The following is a 22634-nucleotide window of genomic DNA, read 5'->3' as shown; positions in this document are numbered from 1 at the left end:
TTATTTCAAAACCCCCTTCCCCTCCCCCTTTTCTGATGAAGGGTCTAGGCCCGAAACGTCAGCCTCTCTGCTCCTATGATGCTGCTTGGCCTGCTGTGTTCATCCAGCCCTGCACCTTGTTGTCTCGGATTCTCCAGCATCTGCAGTTCCTACTATCTCAGAAAAAAAATTTAGTCTGTTGCATCATAAGTGAGTTTTTAAAAGGTCTATTGAGTGATATTTACCTACAAACAACACCTCTGGCCCTGAAAAATTTATTTACAGGGTTAATGTCTTCATAACCTTGAATTGTATTGCAGACTTTTTAAAAGACATTTTTTAACTTGTCTTTTAATCCCTTTGGTATTTCATAATATTGCTTTTAGTTGTTGAGCATAATTAAATCTGACTATTATTTCCCACTTTACACTTCCTGTTTTAGACTCTGTGTCTCAGTAAGGATTTATCAGTGGGTCGTTCTTGAAAGGTCTTGCTATTTCTTATGTACATGTCATAGATGCCTCATTGAGGAGGTAGTATTGGACTTATTGCCTGATTAGAATAATAGCCTTTCTCTAGCTTGCAAACATTTTGGTGAAGGAAGATGAAGACGAATGTCCTTCCTTTGCTACTAACCACAAACTATGAGTCAACACTGTTTTTTAGTAATGTCTTGTGGTAATGTATGTAAACTTTCTTGATTCGCAAGCTGCACTTTTACTATGTATGCCATGTTTTTTTTGGTACAATTCTGTTTTTCCACGTCAACAGTAAATGCTTCCAGTTCTAATTAATTTTGTCCTTGCACTGCCTGATTATATTTCAATCATTTAGAGTTTAACAACTTTATGAAAGCAAACTTTGGGGTTAGTTATATCTATCTTTCAGTTTCCAAAAATGCATCTACTTATGTCTTAAAAATCTAGCTGACCAGATGTAATCATATGTTCCTCAGAGTCCCAGTATGTTTGTAAGCCAATAGTTTCATTGCATTCCATTTCTTTTGTTCCATTGCAGTAGTAAATTACTTTTAGCTTCCTATAATTTTGTCATTTCCTGGTTTAGCCACATTTGAGTAATTTAAACCAGGGTTTATTTTCAGAATAAGTCCTGCCATCTCTTCAAATCCTTCACCCTTGCCAAAACCCAAATATTACTTAATCAAATGCATGTGTATAGAGGTATTCAGCAATTACAAAACTTAGTTTTGGAGGTTGTGCATCAATGTACCACTTAAAAAAGACCTTTTATTTCTCCAATTAGCACAGAATTAGTTTCTTGAAGAACAATCAACAATTTTAATAATTTATAGTTCTTATTCTATTATTCAGTCCTACCTATCCCAGCTCAGATCATTTTCCATTTGCATGGTCTATTTCAATGGCCTTCATGGAAATCTACAACACAATTTTATTCAGATCATGTGTATGCTGTAATCATAAGCTTAAAAATGTTAATTAAAAATAAAAAGTCTCTTTTGAAATAAAATACCTTACACCTTTCAGCTTTGCTCCATTTTTTAAAAAATGAATTTGGTGGTTCCATAAAAATAGTACAACTCTTCGCATATTTGTCTTTTTTTAAAATCTGTATGAGTAAGTAAATTTAGGTAGCCTTTGGGTCATGGTTTGATTGTGTTTACTTACCATATTCAGGAAACCAAAAAGAGTAGCTGACCACTGAGTGCTGTTAAACACTGCGCGAGCTTGTGAATTTAGTGAGTAAGCAAATTTGTCTAGTGAGGGAGGAGGTGCCAACTTGTCCTTTTACACAAAAGTAATGAGCTCATAAAACGAACCAGAGCGCAGCAGTAGTACGTGAGAATTGAAGCTTAGGAGCGTTATTATGTGAGCAGTTAGTGAATTTCATTTTTTTCTCTGTCTTGAAAGAGCTGAACTCCAGGTTGAGGTGAGATTGATTGCCCTTGACATCAACGTTGCATTTCATTGGGTTTGGTATCCAGGACGCTTTCCAAAATTAGAATCAAAGATATCAGAGGCAAAATTCTCCACTGGTTGGGAGAATTATCATGGTGTTTGGAGGTCAATCATTTCAGCTGCAGCAGTTCCTCAGGAGAGGGTCCCTGGTCCAACCATCATCAGCTGCTTTATCAATGACCTTTCCTCCATCCTCAGATCAGAAGTAGGGATATTCACTAATGATTACATAATGTTCAAAACCAGTAGAAGCTCCTCAGATTCTGAAGCAGACCACTTCCAAATGAGTAAGACCTGAATGGTACCCAGGTTTGAGCTAACGAGTAACATTCATGCCAGACAAAAGAGAACCTAACCATTGCCCCTCAAGATTTATTGAAATTACCATCACTATCAACATGCTGGATGTTACCATTGACCAGAAACTGAACTGGACTAGCCATATCAATACGTTGGTTACAAGAGCAAGTTGGAGGCTATGCGTCCTGCAATAAGTAACTCACCACCTGACTCCCAAAACACACTCTCCACCATTTAGAGGGCACAAGTCAGCAGTGTGATGGAATACGTACTACTTGCCTGAAGAAGTGCAGCATCAACAACACTCAAGAAGCTTGACAACACCCGGGACAAAGCAAACCACTTGATTGGCTCAACATCCTCAAACATTTGCTCCGTCTATCACTAATGCTCAGTAGCAGGAGCATGTACCATCCACAAGATGCACTGCAGAAATTCACCAAGGCCTCTTCGACAACTCCTGCAAAACCCACGACCATTATCATCTATACAGCCAAAGGGGAGCAGATAAATGGGAACACCATCACCTACAAGTTCCCCTCTGAACCACTTGCCATCCTGACTTGCTCCTTTTACAGTGTTGCTGTGTTAAAATCCTGAAACTCCCTCCCTAACAAAACTGTGGAACTACCTACAGCAAATGTACTGCATTGGTTCAAGAAGGCACCTCACCACCACCTTTTTGAGGATAATTAGGAATGGGCAATAAATGCTGGCCCAACCAGTGGTGTCTACACTCCCTAAATTATTTTTTTTAAAAGAATGCAATAGTTTAAACTGGTACCAGAAAAATATAAGTATTGCATTAAATTTACAGCTTAACTAGTTAAAGCACTTAAAGTACCTATGGATAAGCATTGGAGTTCATTTTCCAGGTTTAAATAGTTAAATAAAACACAACAATGATGACAGGGCTGCAGCACCTACATCTGCAGTAAATGTTTGAAGCATGAGGAACTTCAGCTCAGCTCAGAGCTGATGAGTTGGAAGCTAAGCTATGGATACTAGTATGCATCAGGGAGCAGCAAGCTACCTGGACACTTTGGCTAGGATCTTCTGATTTGGCCAATACCTAGGGGCAATGTGAATGAATAAGGCAGCTCAGAGGACCGAGCAGGTTGAAGTATAGGACACTTAGCCCTTGCAGTTATCCACAGGTTCACGATTCATGCAGCTTATGTGGATGAGAGCAGAGGACACAAGGTGTATGAGTGAACTAACCATGGTGCCCTGGTTCAGGAAGGCATTGAAGTGGGAAGAGTTAAAATGAATGGATGGTGGGATGTGGAGTTGGAGAGGAGGAAAGGATTCAGTTGTCCTGGCCTGTATGAGCACCAACGACATAGATAGGACTAGGAAAGAAGTTCTGTTTGGAGATTATGAATAACTAAGAGTTAAATTGAAAAGCAGGCCATAAACATAAAGGTATTACTCTCGGGAATCTACCTACGCCATGAGCAAATTGGGATGACATGAGAAGTTTAGAGACATTAATGTGTGTTTCAAAGATTGGCATGGGATTACTGAGGCACATGCACCAGCACTGTGGAAAGTGGACGCTGTAACTTTGGGACCAGTTTCACCTAAACTTTGCTCTAGTGTTCTATCAAGTCATATAACTTAGTTGATAGACAGGATTTAAATTAAATAGTGGCAGGAGGGATCACATGAGAGAAGATTTGGTAAATCAAAGGGAAACAAGAAGGTAATAGATCACTGTAACAGTTTGGGTGATGATTGCCAGAGTGTGCCTGCAGATAAAGGCTAGGATTGTTTAAAAAAAATGGTGAAAAGACAGAATTAAAGGATCTGACCTTTATATATGTACACAGCTGTATAATTTATGACAATTTATTACAGAAATGTGCTTCCGGGGGTCAAGGGTAGGACCTGAATATGGAAGGTATTTGGCATTTCAAAAAGATAGGAGGCTGGAAAACATGAAGGGTGCTTTCAAAATCAAGGATATCATTAGAACAGTGATGAGAGATGACCATACCCCTCAAGATCAAGATGTAAAATTGCATACAGTAGAAATAAGAAATATTAAGGTGGAGGTATTGACAGTTACTTTGTCAGTCTTCATGTCTTGATGAGTTAGAAAACTTTCCAAAGAAACTTGAAAATCTAGAAATGAACAGGAGCAAGGAACTGAACTGGAAACAATCATCATCAACAAGGAAAAAGTGCTGAAAAAACTAATGGACCTCTGAAGGCTGACGTCCTCTGGACCAGGTGGCATACATCCTAGCAGCTTCAAAGAAATGGCCGTAGAGATGCTACATGTATTTATTATAATCCTCCACAATTCCTTCTATTCTAGAAAGGTCCATGAATATTGGAAAATAGCAAATGTCATATCCTTTTTCAAGAGAGGAAGGGAGCCAGAAAGGAGGAATTGAAAAGATAGTTTACCCAAATCTGACACAGGGAAATTGCTGGAATCCATTATCAAGGAAGTTATTGCAGGATGCTTTGAAAATCATTTGTTCAGGCGTGGTCAACCTGGCATCATGAAAGAGAAATAGAGGTTAAGTAAATTACTCTAATAATTTAATGCGGATGCTACATCAAAAATTATTACACAATTTAAGAGCACAAGATTATGGTGTTAACATTAGCATAGATAAAAGATTGGTTAACTAACAGCAGGAAGTTGTGATAATTTTTTAGATTATAGTTACCGGTTGCAAGCCCCAGTATGGAGGCCTCAACTATTTGCAATCTACATCAATGCCTTGATGAAAGTACCAAATATATGGCAGCTAAATTTGCTGATGACACCAAGATAGTTAGGGAAGTAATCTGGCTAGAGAACAGGTGAGAGTCTATAACGGGATAACAGACCGGTTAAAGTTAATGGGGGGGGAAAAAAATTTGGCAGATAGTGTAATGTGGGAAAATGTGAACAGGAGGAATAGAGGACCACTATACTCAAGTGGAAAGCAAGATTGCAGAACTTGGTGGGAAAAGGATTTGGGTGCTGTGGTACATGAATCACAAAAAGAATGCACTTGCAGCAAGGGATTAGGAAGCAATTGGAATGTCATTGTTTATTGCAAGGCAAATGGAACGTAAAAGTTGGGAAGTTTTGCTGCACCTGTACACAAGGCCTTGTTGAGATCACATTTGGAGTAGTGCATACAGTTTCAGTCTCCTTATTTGGAAAACAAAATACATAATTTCATTAAAAGCAGCTCGGAGAAGGTTCACTGAACTCATTCTTGGGATGAATGGCATATCTTTCAATGAAAGGTTGAACAGGTCGGGCCTTAACCCACTCGAATTTAGGGGAAAAAAAGGTCTTATAGAAGTGCATTAGATCCTGAGGCGATGTGATAGCATGAATACCAGTAAGATGTTTTTTTCTTGAGGATCGACACTCTAACTAAGGTGGTGTGATGGTTTAAGAATAAGAAATCTTAAGACTGAGGTTAGGAGAAATTTTTTTTTTCTGAGGGTTATTAGTTTGTGGATTTTTCCCCCAGAAAGCAGTGGTGTCTGCATCATTTAACTTACTTAATTACAAGTTAGATTTTTGAAGAGTTAAAGGGAGTCAAGAATTCTGAAGGACAGAACAGGAAGTGGAGTTGAGACCACAACCAGATCAGCCAAGATCTTACTCAGACCAAAAAAACTGCAGAAGCTGGAATCCAAGGTAGACAAACAGGAGGCTGGAAGAACACAGCAGGCCAGGCAGCAGCTGGAGAAAAGGAGCAGTCACCATTTCAGTTATTGCCCTTCTTCAGGACCAGAAACAAGATCTTCTTGAAGTGGCAGAGCAGGGTGGAAGGATAGAATGGCCTACTCCTCCTCAGTACTTAGGTCCTGTGCATCAATGCAAGTGTATAGTTAAAATTGAAACTGTTAGGAGTGCATTTGAAAAATGTAAAAATGATTCCAAATATAACACTTTTACTGCAAAAATTAAAAATGTTCCGGAAGAACATGATCGTGGACACTGGCAGAAAACCACAGTTTGCAGAAGAGGGGAGAACAACATGTGGAAGAACTGTGCACAGTTCTAAATTGATTGCATCTAGCCCCTGCTTTGTAGCCTTACCTCCTTTATTCAGTACCTAGATATCTACTGAGGTCGCAAAGTTAAATGTGTGACTGTCAGTGGTGAAACAACTCTTCACTCCACAGAAGTTACAAACTAAAGGGTTAAATATAGCTTTCCTGTGAGGATAGCTTCTGAGCGTTACATATTAGGAGATATGAAAAAGTAACATTCAAACACATGGAGCTAGAGCCTGAGTCTTTCGGGTTTCATAAGATGTCCTCCTGAATCATTCCTTGTATCATTATATTGAATGAAACCTGCTAATGTTCACTCACGAGTTTAGTTCGCATCATGCTACAACTATCTGGTTCACTTTACGAGAATCTGGTAACCTTCAATATAGAATGGTGTGTTGGAAATTATAGTACGGTGTGTAGTTTACAAAACAGCATTTTAAATGAAGCATTTGACTCTCAAAATGTACCAAACGTGTCTTGGTAGGATTTGTTGTGATAATAAGAATGGACTGTCAATTTTTGACTTGCATTAAGTGTTTATTGATACTCTGGTTCATGAAAGGCTCAAAGTGTTTTTGTTTTTTGAAAAAAAGACTAACTTCAGACGGTCACCGTGACTTGACCGCAGGTTCAGCCACCTAATGAAAACATCAAGAAACAATAATCAATATACCATTATGAAAAAGTATTGACACTTAGGCATGTACTTCATGTTTGATTTACATCTTTCTGGATAAGTTTCACTTGCTGGAGATGCAAGTGAGCTACAAATTATTCAGCTTTGAAGAAGCAATGAAGCCTGACAGGAAATGCCCAAATTAGCTGTATTTCAGACAACTGCTTGTTTTGGTGGAGCAAATAGATTTGTAACAGTAGCACTGGAAGGATCTCTTTTTCCGTCCCTGTTTTAATTCACCTTTATTCGTGGAACATAGGTATTGATGTTTAGGTAGACGTTTGTTGTCCATCCCCCATTTTGCCTTGAGAAGGTGCTTGAACCACAGCAGTACAATTGCTGTAGATACACACACAATGCCATTAGGGAGACAATTCCAGGATTTGACTTAACAATGCTAAAGGAATGGCAATTTATTTCCAAGGATGGTGAGTGGCTTGGAGGGGACCATGCAGGTGGCAGTGCTCCCTTGCATCTACTGTTTTTGTCCTTCTAGATGGTAGAAATGGATTTGTCTCACACACTCTGAACATGACGCCAGGTGAAAAGCATGTTAGACACACATTCATTCACTGAGAACTCAAGCCTATTTATAAGTTTTGTTACTGCTGAGGTAGCACATCATCAGCTGAACTGTGATCTTAGAGTCCTTGAGGTGTTAAGTTTTAATCTAAGGACTTGTTAACCTGATCTTCCTTTTCATACTAGATATTTTCCCCTTTTAAACTTTACATCTGTATTTGTGTCTGTGTTTGATGTGATTTGTTATTTCTCTTGGAGTTAGTATGTTATAAAATCCCTCTTTCGCTCAAGGAAACCACATGACTCTTTGGAATGAATGAACTTATGTTGTTATTGAAGTATGATTTGCTGTGTGTTAATCATAATTAAAAATTCATGTTACAGTCTACTAAGGGTTTAAAGGAGGGGTTCTGACTCGCTCCTCCTCATCTGGTGGTAACACAGTGCCCATTGAATTGTTCCCTGTAAAAACTACTCTGCTTTTACTTTCGTACTCAAATCATACTCTGTGGACAGACACGCCTGATGTCACAAGTCATTTAAGTTGAGCTCAAAACAATTTGGTTATTTCTATTTCCTCTGTCAAAAGACAGTGCAGAGATGTGACTCACTAGATAGGTGTAGTTATTACTGTTTTTAGAGGTTTTATTTCTGTATGGAAACCAGAAATATCCATTGACTGGGTCAGTTATTGGGTCACAAAACAGCAGGAATCACTAAGCATTGTACAGCTACATGGTGGTAGAATGTGTCCCCACGTTATCTGCCAGTCCAGGCCTCCTCCTCCATAACGTGTGTTTACACACCTTTCGAATGTGTGGATTGTTTATCCTAGATTTACAATGCTTTATTGATTCACTGTTGAGTCTTTAGCACTATGTCACTTATATACTTTTTATAATCACAGCAAATTCTTAATTTTTTGAAAAATGATGTCTTCTGTAATGTTACTTTCCTTTGTCCATTGGTGATTACCAATTTCAATGTATACAAAACTGGAAATGCACAAGAACTGTTGGCTACAGTAAAGACCAATAACTTAATGCAGGCAATATTGTATCTTACTCTACTTTTAGCTCTATTGAGCAACAGTCATTCACTAACTGGTGGTGCTGAAATTACTGCTTGCACGTCCCAAAGATCCCTTTGCTCAGTTTCTTATTTCAGAGTTAACTTGTTGATTTTCCTTCTGTCTCCCTGTAGGTCTCTGCAACCGTCATGGTGCCATTCTGGCAGTGGGTCTTGGTAAAATTTGGAAAGAAAATAGCACTGTTTGTGGGACTTATTGTAAGTGAATTTGTTCATCAAAAAAGTCTTTCTGTCTGCCTTAGGAAACATGAATGAAATGTGTTTTTGTAACGTTGTAGATCTTAAGAAGCCTGCTTTAACCTATATGTCACTGTGTCATAATTGAGCCACTGACTGACTGACTGACTGTTTCTGATTATTTTCCTGTATGTTTGTTTTCTTTTTGTGTGTTTGTGCTTTTACATATAAGTGTGCTTTTTGTTTAAAAGAACATGTGCTGATGACTTCAGGTGACACAACAGTGTAGAAGAATTGTGTTTAAATTGACTTTAACCCAGTATTTGTCTGGTCAATGAATTGGTGTTTTGTTGCCAAATTAGTACATAAGTAATGTAATTTCTTTTGATAGCACTTGCTGTTAAAATATAATAGTTTTTTTTTCCTATAAAGGACAGCGTCTTTGAGTTCCACTTTCAAAGAAATATATCCCTGCAGAATAAATATTTTCAATTCACCAATTTTCAATTTGAATGCTTCTTTATATCATTCATGGCATTGATTATTTGTGTGAAGAATAGTTTGCATGGTTTCAGTAGTTCTAATGCTGACCTGGGAGAACCCTCATGTAGACTTAAGATCTTATGAAACAAATTTACGCATTGCATTCTCACCTTCAGTAATGTATTTATTGTGTTATTATATTTCCAATTTGAAGCAAACACAATGTCTTCATGCAAACAATCAATTGCTGATGAGACATGGTGTTCTTTTCTGTCAATTTTTTTAATATCATTGCATATAAACTAAATGCATACGGTGTTCCTTGGTACTTGAAAAGATTGCTGTGGTTTTTATTAAGGTACAACATAGCATTGTCTGCTTTACCTGAAAGCATTCATTGTTTGTTTATCCATGCGAGTGATTAGTCCATATAGGGCAATTAATTACTGCAGTGAAGGAGACATTGTAACCACTGTAGGTGTGACGTGCTTAGTTTCAGAATGGCATTGTGCAATGATGGGTTACTCAGAGCTCAGTCCATGCCCCTATTCCCTAAACTGAGATAATTGCACTTGGAATCAGAAGGATTAAAAGAAGCAAATAAATTCTACAGCTGTACAAAAAAAAAATGTGACGATGTAGTCTATAAAAGATTCATAAAGGACATTTTTAACTCCTGCTGCTTGGAATCCAATACTGATTTATGAAAGGACTCCAAAGCAAAGCAAAATTTATGATGAACCCCATATTTGACTGAAATATTTTCAATTTTATAATGTCAGACACAAGCCATGAGGACAGCAGTTGTGCTTAACAAAAATGTAATGGGCTAAGTGGGAAAATACAAAATAATGTGTGTTTGCATGAGGTGAGAGTTCAAGGTGTTACATCCTTAGTATGGGTGATCCAGAATGTATAGTTTGCTCTTAAAACCTTGCTGCTCAGAAATAAAGAATTTTGGTTTATTTCTTGTTTATTCATATTTTGGGTTTGATTTATGTTAACTTCTATCTGAACTGTCTTTCATGCTAGTTCAGTAAGCTTAATGTACTGACTGTTAGTATTGCATTTTGATCAGTAATTCTAAGTTGAATTCTTTCACTGATAAGAAATGTAATTTGTGACCTCACCACTGAAGGGTGGGATACTGCTTGCCACTGACACCTATCATCATTTTTTTCCTCATTCACTCTCTCTCAGTGGTACATTCCACCTTTGATCATCATCGCTACAGTTAATGGTAATCTGCCAGTTATTATTGTCATGGCCATCGCTGCTGGTGTTAGCCTTGCTGTTGCTTTCTTGTTACCATGGTAAGTTTGTGCAATTATTAACATCGAGTTTTAATTTGATCTTTGATCCAGAGGAATTTGAGCAATAAGGTAAACAAATGGATAACTGTTGCAGAGATTTCTGCTCCTCCCCTTGAATTTTAAAGGATACATAGAGTATGAGTAAATTGTGGGATTTTGTACCTCCCTACCGCCCCATCAAGTACTTACAAATATTCTATTCACCAGCCTTACTACCACATTCTTGACAATGCATTAATCATTGGCTTATAGGTCAAGCCTTTAAAATAAATACAACAAAGACATGAGGTGAAAATGAATACCAGTCAAAAGTGAGTGAAGTTATGGGGACTTGAAGCTAGGTGGCTGAGAAGGAATACCTGAAAGGAGAGAAGCAGCATGGAAAGGTGTAAGTTTTTAGAGAATAATTTCCTAAAGGGGGACCAACATGGCCCAAGGCAAAGTGCCAGCTGTGGAATGAAGGGACAATATTTAAGAGTAACATAATTTTTTGAAGGTTCGATGACGTTACAGCATTAAAGACAAGTGAAGTCATCAAGGAGTTTTGATGAAAAGATAAGAATTTAAACTTGAAGCATTTGAGATGGGTGTTCCAAGTTGAGGATAGGAATGGATGGGTGCAAGATGGAACATACACGGCAGATATTTGAATGAGGAGATGAAGGAAGGGAAGTCAGCCATGAAAGCATCGAAGTAGTTAATTGTGAAGACAAGATGTGGCAGGAAGAATGGTGGCAGGTGATATTAGAGGATTTGAAGGAGGTGGCTGTTGGATTGGAAAGAACCTTAACGTGAGGTAGGACTCAATGCCTAAATTACAATTTGCCTGACCCAGTCTCATGGTGGCCAGAAAAAGGGAGTCCATTGCATAGCATGAGAGAGTGGGTCATAACAGTAGATTTGGGTTTCCTAATGTTTGACTGAAAGAAATTAAGGTTCATTTAGAACTGAACAAAATGAGCAGTCTGATCTTGGGTAGTTGAAGAGGGTCTTGTTAGAGAGGCAAGGCTGGGTATCGTTGATTTGGATACTGACTGAATATCTGAAAATATTACCATTAAGGGACAGTGCCTCAGAAGGAAAAAGGGAGGGGCTAAGTATAAAGCCTTGAAGGACTCTCAAGGTAACAATGCACAGGTGACGAGAAGTCATTTCGAGAGATGCTCTGACGATGATAGTTTAGACAACAATAGAACCAAAAAAGACGAGTCCCATGGGATGGCAAAGTGAAAAAGAGACAAATTTGCTCCAATTTTTGTGACGCGAGGTAGGTAGAACTTTGTCGTGCTTTAAAGTGAGTTCTTATTGTGTGAATTTTTTTCTTGCTTAACTGTGTAAATGTTGAATTTATGAGATAACACAGTGTGGATCTGGAGGATGAGGCAGCATCAGAGGAGCAGGAATGTTGATATTTCAGGTCAGGACCATTCTTCAGAAATGGGGAGAGGGAAGAGAGCTCAGAAATAAATAGAGAGAGGAGGGGTGGGGCTTGGAAAGGTAGGTAGGATGGTGATGGGTGAGTGCAGGTAGGCAGTGGTGGGGATTGGTCACTGAGGTGGGAGGGGCGAATAGGTGGGAGAGGCAGATGAACAGGTTGTGTCAGGTCAAGGAAGTGGGGATGAGAGCGAGGGTTGGACATGGAATGAGGCCAGGGGTGGGGAGATTTTAAAACTGGTGAAATCCATGTTTACGCCATCGGGCTGTAGGCTCCTGAGGTGGAATATGAGGTGCTGCTGCTCCAGTTTGCGGATGGTGTCATTGTGACACTTGAGGAGGCCCAGGATGGACGTGTCACCCAGGAAGTGGGAGTGGGAGTAAGAGTGGGAGGGGGAGTTAAAATGGTTCGCGACAGGAAGGTGTTGTTGTTTATTGCGTACAGACAGTTTTGTAGAGCATCTGCACTCTGCGACAAAAATGACACCACCTTCCAGTTGCGGACCATTTTAACTCCCCCCCCCCCCCCCCCCCCCCCCCCGCGGGGCCAAACCATCCTGGGCCTCCTCCAGTGTCACAACGATGCCACCCTCAAATTGGAAGAGCAGCACCTCATATTCTGCCTCGGGAGCCTACAGCCCAATGGCCTAAGCATGGATTTCACCAGTTTTAAAATCTCCCCACTCCTGGCCTCATCCCATGTTCAACCCTCCCTCTCATCCCTGCTTCCTTGACCTGACACAACCTGTCCATCTTCTCTCCTACCTATCCACCCCTCCTACCTCACTGACCAATCCCCACCACTCCCTACCTGCACTCACCGATCACTATCCCACCTACCTTCCCAGCCCCACCCCTCCTCTCTTTATTTCTGAGCTCCCTTCCCCCTCCCCATTTCTGAAGAAGGGTCTGGACGTGAAATGTCAATTTTCCTGCTCCTCTGATGCTGCCTGGCCTGCTGTGTTCCTCCAACTCTACACTGTATTATCTCTGACTCCAGCATCTGCAGTTTTTGCTATTCAACGTTGAATTTATGATGGGTTTTCCCTTATATTCAGGATGTCCCAATCTGTCTTACAACCAGTCTCTATTGTATGTAGGGAAACTTTGGAATCAATTTGTATGCAGCCAGTTTCCAATAGCAACTGTGTACCAGACTGGATAATCTGAAACTGAAACTGAATTTACTTGCCATTGTACAATTTTAAAAAAACTGGATACAATTAGTGTGGCTTTAGTGGAAATCCTGGAGAAACAAGTAGCCTTAAACCACCGTTTACTTTATTTCTCTGGTATTTGTGCTACTCTTTCACTGACATTATAGTGGAACCTTTCGGGCAAATATGCACAAAATATCTATTAACAAGTAAATGAAATTATCAATAAGATCGTTATTTTGAAACTCTAAGTACATGCAAACTCGGAGACTCCTTTAGAATGATAAAGGATCCAGGCTGTCTCTTACAGATTGGATTTTGCTGGTTTTTAAACATATATCCTATGTGATGTTAAGTCAAATCTATTATACACAAAATAGTTCTTCTTGGATGATCGGCTATTGGAATATTATGCAACTCTATTTTGAGAAGGAACTTTTAAAATCTGGTGTATTGAAGTCTGCTTTTTAGAATTTGCAGGTTTGGTGGGCTTCCGTTTTATGTCTCGTTTCTTGTATGACCCCTGTTGTATGTGCAGATAAGCCAAATCTGCACCTCACCATGTAGATTTGCTAACATAATTCTTTTTAAGGGATCTACAGGACCCGTTTGTTCTAGTGTGGTAGAGGAAAACTACTTCATAGTCTAATAGAAGAGGCATTTATTTTGAACAAGTGATTTATTTATTAATTTTGACAACTATTTACCAGTTCCATCGATATAGTAGGCATTGTTAAAAAGACTGAGAAGAACTTGGATGTTAGGCCTTACTCCTAGAATGTTCTGGCCATAGGTTTACATGACATCATCATAGAGGATAGTGCATATGGCACACCTGTGTGTTAACCCTTTCAGAACCTTGCACCCTTATTCAACAGTTACCACTATTTTGATGCGGTCTGGAAAATCTTGTTTTTGTGACGAATTATCCAAAACCCATTTGCTGGAATGAACTTTTAAAAATGCAACTCTTTCATTTTAATTAATATCAAATGTTCTGTTCCTGATGCTATTTCTTGTGCAGTTATTTTCCTGAAAATATAATCACCTATTGGATTTAGTGTATGCAATATAATTAACAACATGGCTTTCTCCACATTTCAGAGTGGGAAGGGGACTGTTAGGGAAACCTATGCATCTCCAGTGTAGAGTACCAAGATAAAGGGATTATGGCAAATGATTCAGTTTGTGTTAGAACATTAATAGAAGACATGGTACTCTTTATGGATGATGGCTCTTTTGCGTTGAGAAAGAAGTTCAACTGCAATAACACTAAACCCCATTCATATCTGACCAATAGTGGTTGTGTGTTCATTTGTGCTGTGCCTTATCTTTTTGTCTAATCAACATGTGTCCCAGATGAGGATATCTGATTATTCTGAATTCTTTCACCAGGTCAATGCTCCCAGATGTGGTGGATGATTTCAGAGCAAAGAACCCTCATTGTGTAGACCTTGAACCATTGTTCTACTCGTTCTATGTGTTTTTCACTAAATTTGCTGCTGGAGCTTCCCTTGGATTTTCAACTTTATGTTTGCAGTATGTGAACATTTTATATAACTACACTAATTTGATCTAGTATCTGTTTATTTGACTTTGTTGGCTTTTTTATAATCCTAGGTGCTGTTCATGACTTGGGTTCCTACGTTCATTGTAATCATTCATATATCTGACTTTAATAATTTGCTTAAATAGTATGCTCATTTCATGGTTTTCACCTCTAACCCATTCTCTGTATTTTGACTGCATTTTCCACACACCAAATTGAGCTCTTTTGGGTTGTATTCTGGGGAAAGAAGATGACATGGACAATGATAGTGCTTGATTATCACAGTAGATCCACCGATATCATAGAATCTTTGGATTCCCCACAGTATGGAAACTGGCCACTTGGCCCAACAAGTCCACACTGACCTTCCGAAGAGCATCCCACCCAGACCTAGCAGCACCAACCCCACACCCCCCCCACCACCCCCACCCAGTATGTCAGCTTTGAAATGGTTGACCTAGATTAAAGATAATTGGCAAGTAAAGCAGTGTGCCACAAGGATTGGTGCTGGGTCCACAGCTTTTCATCATTTTATATAAATGATTTGGATGTGAAAAGAGGTGGCATGATTAGTAAGTTTTCAGATGATACCAAAATAGCCAAAATAGGTAGTGTAGTGGACAGTGAAGATTATCTCAGAGTACAACGGAACCTTGATGGGCCAAGGAGTGGCAGATGGAGTTTAATTTAGATAAATGTGAGGTGTTACATTTTGGTAAGGCAAACCAGGACAGAACTTATACACTTAATACTAGGGTCCTAGGGAGTGTTACCGAACAAAGAAACCTAGGGATGTTGGTAAATAGTTTCTTGAAAGTGGAGTCGCAGGTATCCAGAGTGGTGAAGAAGGCGTTTGGCACACTTGCCTTTATTGGTCAGAACATTGAGTATAGGAGTTGGGACGCCATGTTGTGGCTGTACAGGATATTGGTGAGGCTGCTTTTAGAATACTGTGTACAATTCTGGTCACCCTTCTATAATAAGGATGTTGTTCAACTTGACAGGGTGAAGGAAAGATGGAATGAGCTACCAGAGGAAGCGGTAAAGGCGGGTGCAATTATAACATTTAAAAGACATCTGGATGGATATATGAATAGGAAGGGTTTAGAGGGATCTGGGCCAAAGACTGGCAAATGGGACTGGATCAGGCTGGGATGTCTGGCTAGCACAGATGAGTTGGACTGAAGGGTTTGTTTCCATGCTGTAAGACTCTGTGACTCTGTAAAGTGAAACTTGGGAGATCAATTAATGAAATGTTTATACCTTTGTAGTACAATTACACAATAGTTTGTTTTCAGAGACAAAGTAAAATGAAATTTCAAGGTCTTAAGCTAAGTAAAAGTCAAAGACGGTCTTGAGTAGGAAGCAGTGTCAGCTCTGAGCATTGGTTGGTTAATTTGATAGCCTGCTAGTATACAGAATGGGACTGGAAGAATGTCTGATAAGTGATAAAGCACAGAGGACCCTGTCAGCGCCTCATTTAAATAAAACATCCTGGAGCCCCACTTAAACATGGCCATGTTCATGACCTGGCCAAATTTATCAGTATTGGTGCTACTGAGCCACTCTTGGTGATGGACATTTATGGCCCCTCAGCCTGAGTACGATCTGTGCTGCAGCCATCCTCAGTCCTTTCTGCAATTGGTGCTTAAAATGGAGGAGGATTGATTTATCAGTTGCGGGGTGGCTTCAGGTGGTAATGAACCAGGAGCTTTCCTTCCCTGTGTTTGTCCTGATGTCATGAGATTTCATGGGATCCAAAGTCAATGTTGAGGATGCCTAGGATAACTCCTTCTTGACTGTATACCACAGTGCTATCACTTCTGCTGGGTTTGTCCTGCTGGTGGGACAGGACATAACCAGCTGTGTCTGAGGCATTGTCTGCAAGATTCAAACAGGTTGCCAGGGTTATGGAAGGAGTGCGAGGGGACTAATATGACAAGGTGAAGACTGACATGAAGATTCTAATGCAGAATCCAAAGTGGCATTATTTCTCAATGAAACAAGTTATCTTATTCCAAGTGTAATGTGCAGAGGTGATTAACTATAAAATACAGTATTCCAGAATAACACAAACTTCAGGAGGCCAAGGATAACTGGACATTGGGGCTGAATTTTGGCTACTTAGGCTCATGTAAGGAAATTAATGACTCTCAAATCAGTCTTGATTTTAAAAAGTGGCTCAGAACATGCAACTTTTCCCACTCTACTGTGGCCAGATGAGTGTCAGATGTGCCAATTCCGTAAGTATAGTGTAGATGTATGATAATTGTAGCTTTTGAAACTCAGCCAGATATTTACAATGATGGTTTCTGGGAGGTATGTTAAGAAAAAGCTGTATTGAAACTGCACGACCAGATGCTACTTTGCTCTTCAATGCCTGCAAATCAAAGCAGTCAGCAGGGTTTTTTTAACCTCTCTATAAAATGGGCAGTAGCAATCAGAGAAAGTTAAGAGACAGTACATATAATAAAAGCTTAAGATCATGCCAGCTGTATAGATTTTATTCAATCGGCAAAAGTAAGAACATTCACTCCATCATTTCAGGACTCCCATACTGCTGGTTAAGGCTTTTGGACCACATGAAATGCAGTCTGTTTAAACTTGGCACTGAGTTCAGTTGACTTCAAGTCCAGATTTCCTGAATCATGCTGTGGTCCACTTTCCCCTATACCAAAAATGGGATCTGTTGGAAGTGGGAGTGTGCCCTCTGCACCTGAGAGCCGCCTGATATTTTTGAAGGTTCATATCCTGACTCAAAAATCCAGCCTGTGTAACTTTAAGAATGTATGGTTTCACCATCTAGTCCCTTGATGGGTTTATGTATTCTTTTGTTATACTTGTAACTGTGTGCAGTATTGTTGTTTATCCATCAAATTTTCATTGAATGTGAAATGTTGCAAACACCTGGAGCTCAAAGGAATTCTATTGTTTGTATGTCTGCTTAGTTTTTCAGGTTACAGACCAGGTTCTTGTGAATACATTTCAGCTGTGGCAAGGACGCTGAAGGTGTTGATAGCACCAGTTCCAATAACCCTGCTGCTGATTGGTTTAATAATATTTTACTCTTACCCAATAAATGAGGCACGAAGAAAAGAATTAAAGATGGAGCTTGAAGGAGTTGTGTAAGTGCCTGGAGTAATCGACAAACTGAGCATTGGAGAAACTGTGTGGTGGAGTAGAAGTGAATGAAACAGTGCTTTGATTGAAGTCCAGTCCAGCAAAATGTTATTTATTGTTAAGTTTTATTGACTTCCTACCTTGTGGTAGCATCGTTTGTACTGCCTTCGGAAAGAACCAGTGATCGTGCTCATAACTGCCACCCTTCTCATTTTAAAAGTAGCAGCAACCTAGCTTTGCCTCGCAAGAAATTATGCAACAGAATAAAAATAGTCCTTTCTACCTCAAACATTTTCATTTCGAATCATATACCTGATAGGTGAGGTAAGACTTCCCAATCTAATCATTTTGAGGAAATCTTTTCATTGAGTTTTCCTCAGTTCCCAAAGGTGAAAAATATGTAAAACTGCACCTCATTTGAAAAGTTCTGATTTTACAAACCCAGTAAGATTGGATAATATCTGAATATTTAAGGATGAACTTTTTCATTTGCAGTGGCTTTGTCAGAATATTTCTATCTTTTCATTAAGTGTGAAATTGTTGGAAGTTGTGGCTGCAGAATAAGACGACATGCTTGCACTCATTTCTGAGCAGTCAAAGAAAGAATTGCAAGATGTACAGTACAGTTTGATGCTTTACATATCTAGTGTAAGATTCAAGCTTTTTGGATTACAAGTTTATGGTATATGGTGGGTGAAATATGGACTCATGACTAAAGTGTAATGTAAGTGTCCCTTTTGGATATGTGGAAATGAAGTATCTGTTTTAAAACCTTTGTAGAATAATAAATTGCAAAATAATGAGTGCGACTTCATTTGTTATCTGGTACTTAAGTCTAGTTAACTGTTTTTGCAAACACGCCATCAGTGGTAGCAGTAAGTAACCTCTTTAATGGTGAGAGAGAAGAAGTGAAATAACAAATTGTTTATTTTACAGAATTTGTAACCACTAGAAGGAAAATGGAATTTACTTTTCCATTGCCAAATATAAAATTTAGAAAGGGTCTTAAATTGGGCTTAACAGACTCAAGAACTGAACTTGTTCACAACTGGGGCACTGCCTGTGATAGCAGAGTAGTTAGAAATACAGAATAAATTTAAACAGAATCAACTTGGCCTCCAAGGGGTAATCATACCTGGCCAATTTATTATGGTTTTTTGAGGAGGTAACAAGCAGACTAGGTAAAGGGAAACCAGGTAGATGTAATATATTTGGATTTGCAAAAGGCATTTGCTAAGCAACCACACATAAGGCTACTTGATAAAATGAGAGCTCATAGTTTTGGGGTAGTATATTAGCATAGATAGAGGATTGGCCAACTAATAGCAGACAGTTGGGATAAAGTTGGCAATTTCATATTACAGTCTGTAACTAGTGGTATGCTATAAAAATCACTGCTAAGGCCACAATCACTCACAATATGTACTCATGACTTGAATGACAGAAGTGAATGCATTATTGCCAGATTTGCTGATGATACAAAAATAAAGAAGGCAAGTAGTCAGCATTACACAATGAATCCAGACAAATTGAGTGGCCAAATACCATCCGCTGGTGTAATGTGGGAAAATGTGAAGTCCACTTTGGTAGGAAAAATAAGAGCTGAATGTTATTTAAAAGTGGAAAGACTGCAGAAAACTGCACCACAAAGTTTTGGGGGTCATCCCGCATGCATCACAAAAAGCAAGCATCCAAGTTCAATAGAGAACAGGGAAGGCAGATGGTATGTTGGACTTTGAAGTAAAGGGAATGGAATATAGAGAAATCTCAAACTATACAAGGTACTGGTCAGACCATACCTGGAATACAGTGAACAGGTCCCTTCATTCTGAGCTATTTGCTGCAATATTTATTTTTGTACAATACGTCATTACATTATGAATGGAAATGAAGTATTAATTACAAACAAAAACAATTGAAGGAACTGAAACGAAGGAGCAGAATAGAGAAGCTTTGTGCTGGTCTCCTGAATCATACTGTTGGTTGTTGTGTAATTTTATAAATGATGACTTTGTCTCTTTTTGCCTAATAGGAAAAGCTGGGAAGTGGAACTGGAAGAGAATACACTTTAAAAACAACCCTGCCCATTGTAAGAACTGAGATCTTTGCAGATTCCGGCTTCAGTTGGATTGAGATGCAGAATTCTTGGAATGCAGATGTATGGGCTAGTGGTCACCAAAGTGTGCCTCCTTGTGTATATTACTAAATGTGGCTCATAATGGAGCTGTGATGTAGAGACGGGTCTAAAATGCAAACCGAAGGAGACATCAACAAATCAAACATCTCTTTACCCAACAGGGCTGCACCACAACCCAAAACTGAAATAAAGGGAGTTTATGTCTTTAGTTTTTTTTACTTTAAAGAAACGTTTTCCAGTTTGTATCAAACGACATACTAAATTCAGTCCTCTGCAGGATGACTTCCTGAGAAGAGCTGAGCAATCTCTAGTGTTTTGAGCAGAAGGATTGCAGGCTGTGAGAATGACTTACCAACTTCTCCCTTGATCTTTGCTATTCTTTAAGTCCCAATTAAAGCCCCAGTGAAAGTAAACAGAAGATAGAATGGAATCATTCTAGCATAGTTGATCCGTTGCCCAAGTGATAAATGGGTGAAATTACAGGATGCTATTTGAAAGAGCGTTGGAAAGAATGATATGTTTTCAGCTATTGTAAACCAATTGATAAAGACCTTGATTATTTTCAGTTTAGTTCCTCTCATCACCTCTTCTATACTGACCAGCATAGGAAAAGTTTTTTTTTGTGTTTTGGAGCAAACCTCTATATAATAAATACATTTGTTAAAAGGAGTTCACTTAATAAATGCTGCCACAAACAAATCTTAACATAGGAATCAAGCATTGTGGGAGAGGTATACTCAATTTAGTCCTGTAATCATAGCCTAATCCTTAACCCTCCTTTGTCTTTTAGTTTTTGTACTGAACCATTATCTGAAATAATAGTAGCACATTATAGCTAAATTGTTACAGAACCAAGACTCTTGAGATTAACAGCAATTTGTCTTTGAAAATAAAATGAAAATAATGCCCTTGAGACAAATGCTGATTGTTCCTCTGTAAACAAGGAGAACACATGTGAGCTGAGCTTCAGCCTGTGAACCAAACTGATGATTACAATAAAATACATCAGTTATAGGAACTAAGTGGTCTGCCATGAGATGTCTAAGAATTGTATTGATACGTTAAAAATGCTTTTAAAAAACTTGGGAGATCATTTGAACTCTCAATTTCAGGATGACTCATTGTGCTTTTTAAATCCCTGCTGTATAGTTGTGGTGATTCTGAAAATATGGTACTGTTGGAACTGTTTTGAAAGCACTGATGTAATTAACATTACAAGCAGTTTTTAGGACAGGAAGCTAAACACAACCACTTCCTCCTCCCATTTATGACTAACATTTAATAACTTGAAATAAGAAAAATTAAATGTGTGTTTATATTTGGACACTGAAGGACCTTTAAGTGCTGTCCAAGAATCAGTAGGATTGTAATATTTTTCATCAGAGTCGGTGTGAAATACAATTCAAGACAAAAATTAAAATTAACATGATGTAACTCATAAAACATGTTTATTAATACTTGACTACAGCAAATAATTTGACTGAGTCACTTGATCTACATTGGATGTTTAGTAAAATTTTCCATCTCTGTGGAAATTTGCTGACATTGTCATGAAATCCAGTGAGCAAAATTATTTCATACAGTAAAGGTAATCTATACCAGTGTTTGTATCTAATAACCAGTGTAGTTACTCAAATGGAAGGATGGAGGGAGAAATTCAACATCACATCTGATAATTCAAAATCATCTTAGTCCAGGAGAAGGGTGAAGCAACCATTACAGGCTTATATAAGACTAACTGGAACATTACAAATTATGTCTCAGATTATGCTCCCTGTATATTTCTATTGATTGTTTATGTCTGTGTTGTATATGTTTAGAAGTAATTTATTGTAACTATATTTCTGAAAACTTGGATTTTTTATGAATGTTCTCAAGTTTATATATTTTATATTCTAAAGTTGTAGCCTGGGATTTAATGTATTTTTTTCTTTACTGTGCACAATATCTATATTAAAGAAAACTGCTTGTGTGCTTTGAGACTTCTTTTTGGTTGGTAGCGATTCCTGACATGGCATCTCTTCCAGCAAATATTATGAATCTAGATTAACTTCTGATTGTTCTGTATTTCATTACCTTAGTTGTTAGTGTTATGTGAGAAGATGAAGAGTCTTGTGGAGCAATGGTAGCACCCCTACCTCTGAGCCAGAAGACCCAGTTCAAGTTCCACATAATCTGGAAGTGTGTCATAACATGTCCAAAAAGGCTAATAAAAATAACAGAGAGAGAGCTCTTGTCACGAAATGGATAACATCCTTGCTTCTGAGTCAAAGGCTCTGGATTGAAATCCCACTTGAGGCCAAGAAATGTGCATGGAAAAAGTGGGCAAATAGGCTGAATATCAGTTTATAACTCCTTACCAAACATGTTTGCCCTGTCCCTTCATAATGCCCTACAGCTGTTTAATGACAGCCTTGACCTTGGTACCAAGAAGCAACAAACAATCCTAGAATCATAGCTATAGTTACAGAAATCCCTGTCTGTACTACTCACTATAGAATCTTAGTTACCAGTGTGCAGTTGGGCTGTGACTGCACAACCCAGGGGCATCATCACTTCCTCCATTTTCCAACACAGAAAACCATTTTCTTAAAAAAAAAAAGGGGAAAAAACAGAGTTAAAGTTTCGGGTCCAATGACCCTTTTACAGAACTGGACCTGAAAAATTAACTCTGCTTTCTTTCCATGGAAGCTTCCAGACCTGTTGAGGTTTTCCAGCAATTTCTGTTTGTTACAGAA

The 22634-nt window shown here is 38.7% G+C and overlaps 1 protein-coding gene across 1 annotated transcript; it reads left to right on the top strand.

Moving 5' to 3' along the window:
• The first annotated feature begins 6573 nt into the window (after nucleotides 1-6573).
• LOC109928318 (sodium-dependent lysophosphatidylcholine symporter 1-A-like) lies at nucleotides 6574-21871 on the top strand. Its single transcript, XM_048608568.1, has 6 exons — nucleotides 6574-6609; nucleotides 8641-8724; nucleotides 10387-10499; nucleotides 14486-14629; nucleotides 17588-17764; nucleotides 19792-21871. Exons 1-6 carry the CDS (start codon nucleotides 6574-6576, stop codon nucleotides 19829-19831), a joined length of 594 nt encoding a protein of 197 aa, XP_048464525.1. The 3' UTR covers nucleotides 19832-21871.
• The last annotated feature ends 763 nt before the right edge of the window (nucleotides 21872-22634 follow it).

The sequence above is a fragment of the Rhincodon typus genome, chromosome 19, assembly GCF_021869965.1.
Source record: "Rhincodon typus isolate 14 chromosome 19, sRhiTyp1.1, whole genome shotgun sequence".
In the NCBI taxonomy this organism is placed as follows: domain Eukaryota; kingdom Metazoa; phylum Chordata; class Chondrichthyes; order Orectolobiformes; family Rhincodontidae; genus Rhincodon; species Rhincodon typus.
This window is presented reverse-complemented; position numbering and strand designations above follow the sequence as displayed.

What these genes read in the sequence shown, in the direction of transcription:
- LOC109928318 (XM_048608568.1), top strand. Translation starts at nt 6,574, where the DNA reads ATGCTACAACTATCTGGTTCACTTTACGAGAATCTG. An exon ending in GTTCACTTTACGAGAATCTG is followed by an intron (nt 6,610 to 8,640) that starts GTAACCTTCAAT and finishes GTCTCCCTGTAG; the next exon opens with GTCTCTGCAACCGTCATGGT. An exon ending in GTTGCTTTCTTGTTACCATG is followed by an intron (nt 10,500 to 14,485) that starts GTAAGTTTGTGC and finishes TTCTTTCACCAG; the next exon opens with GTCAATGCTCCCAGATGTGG.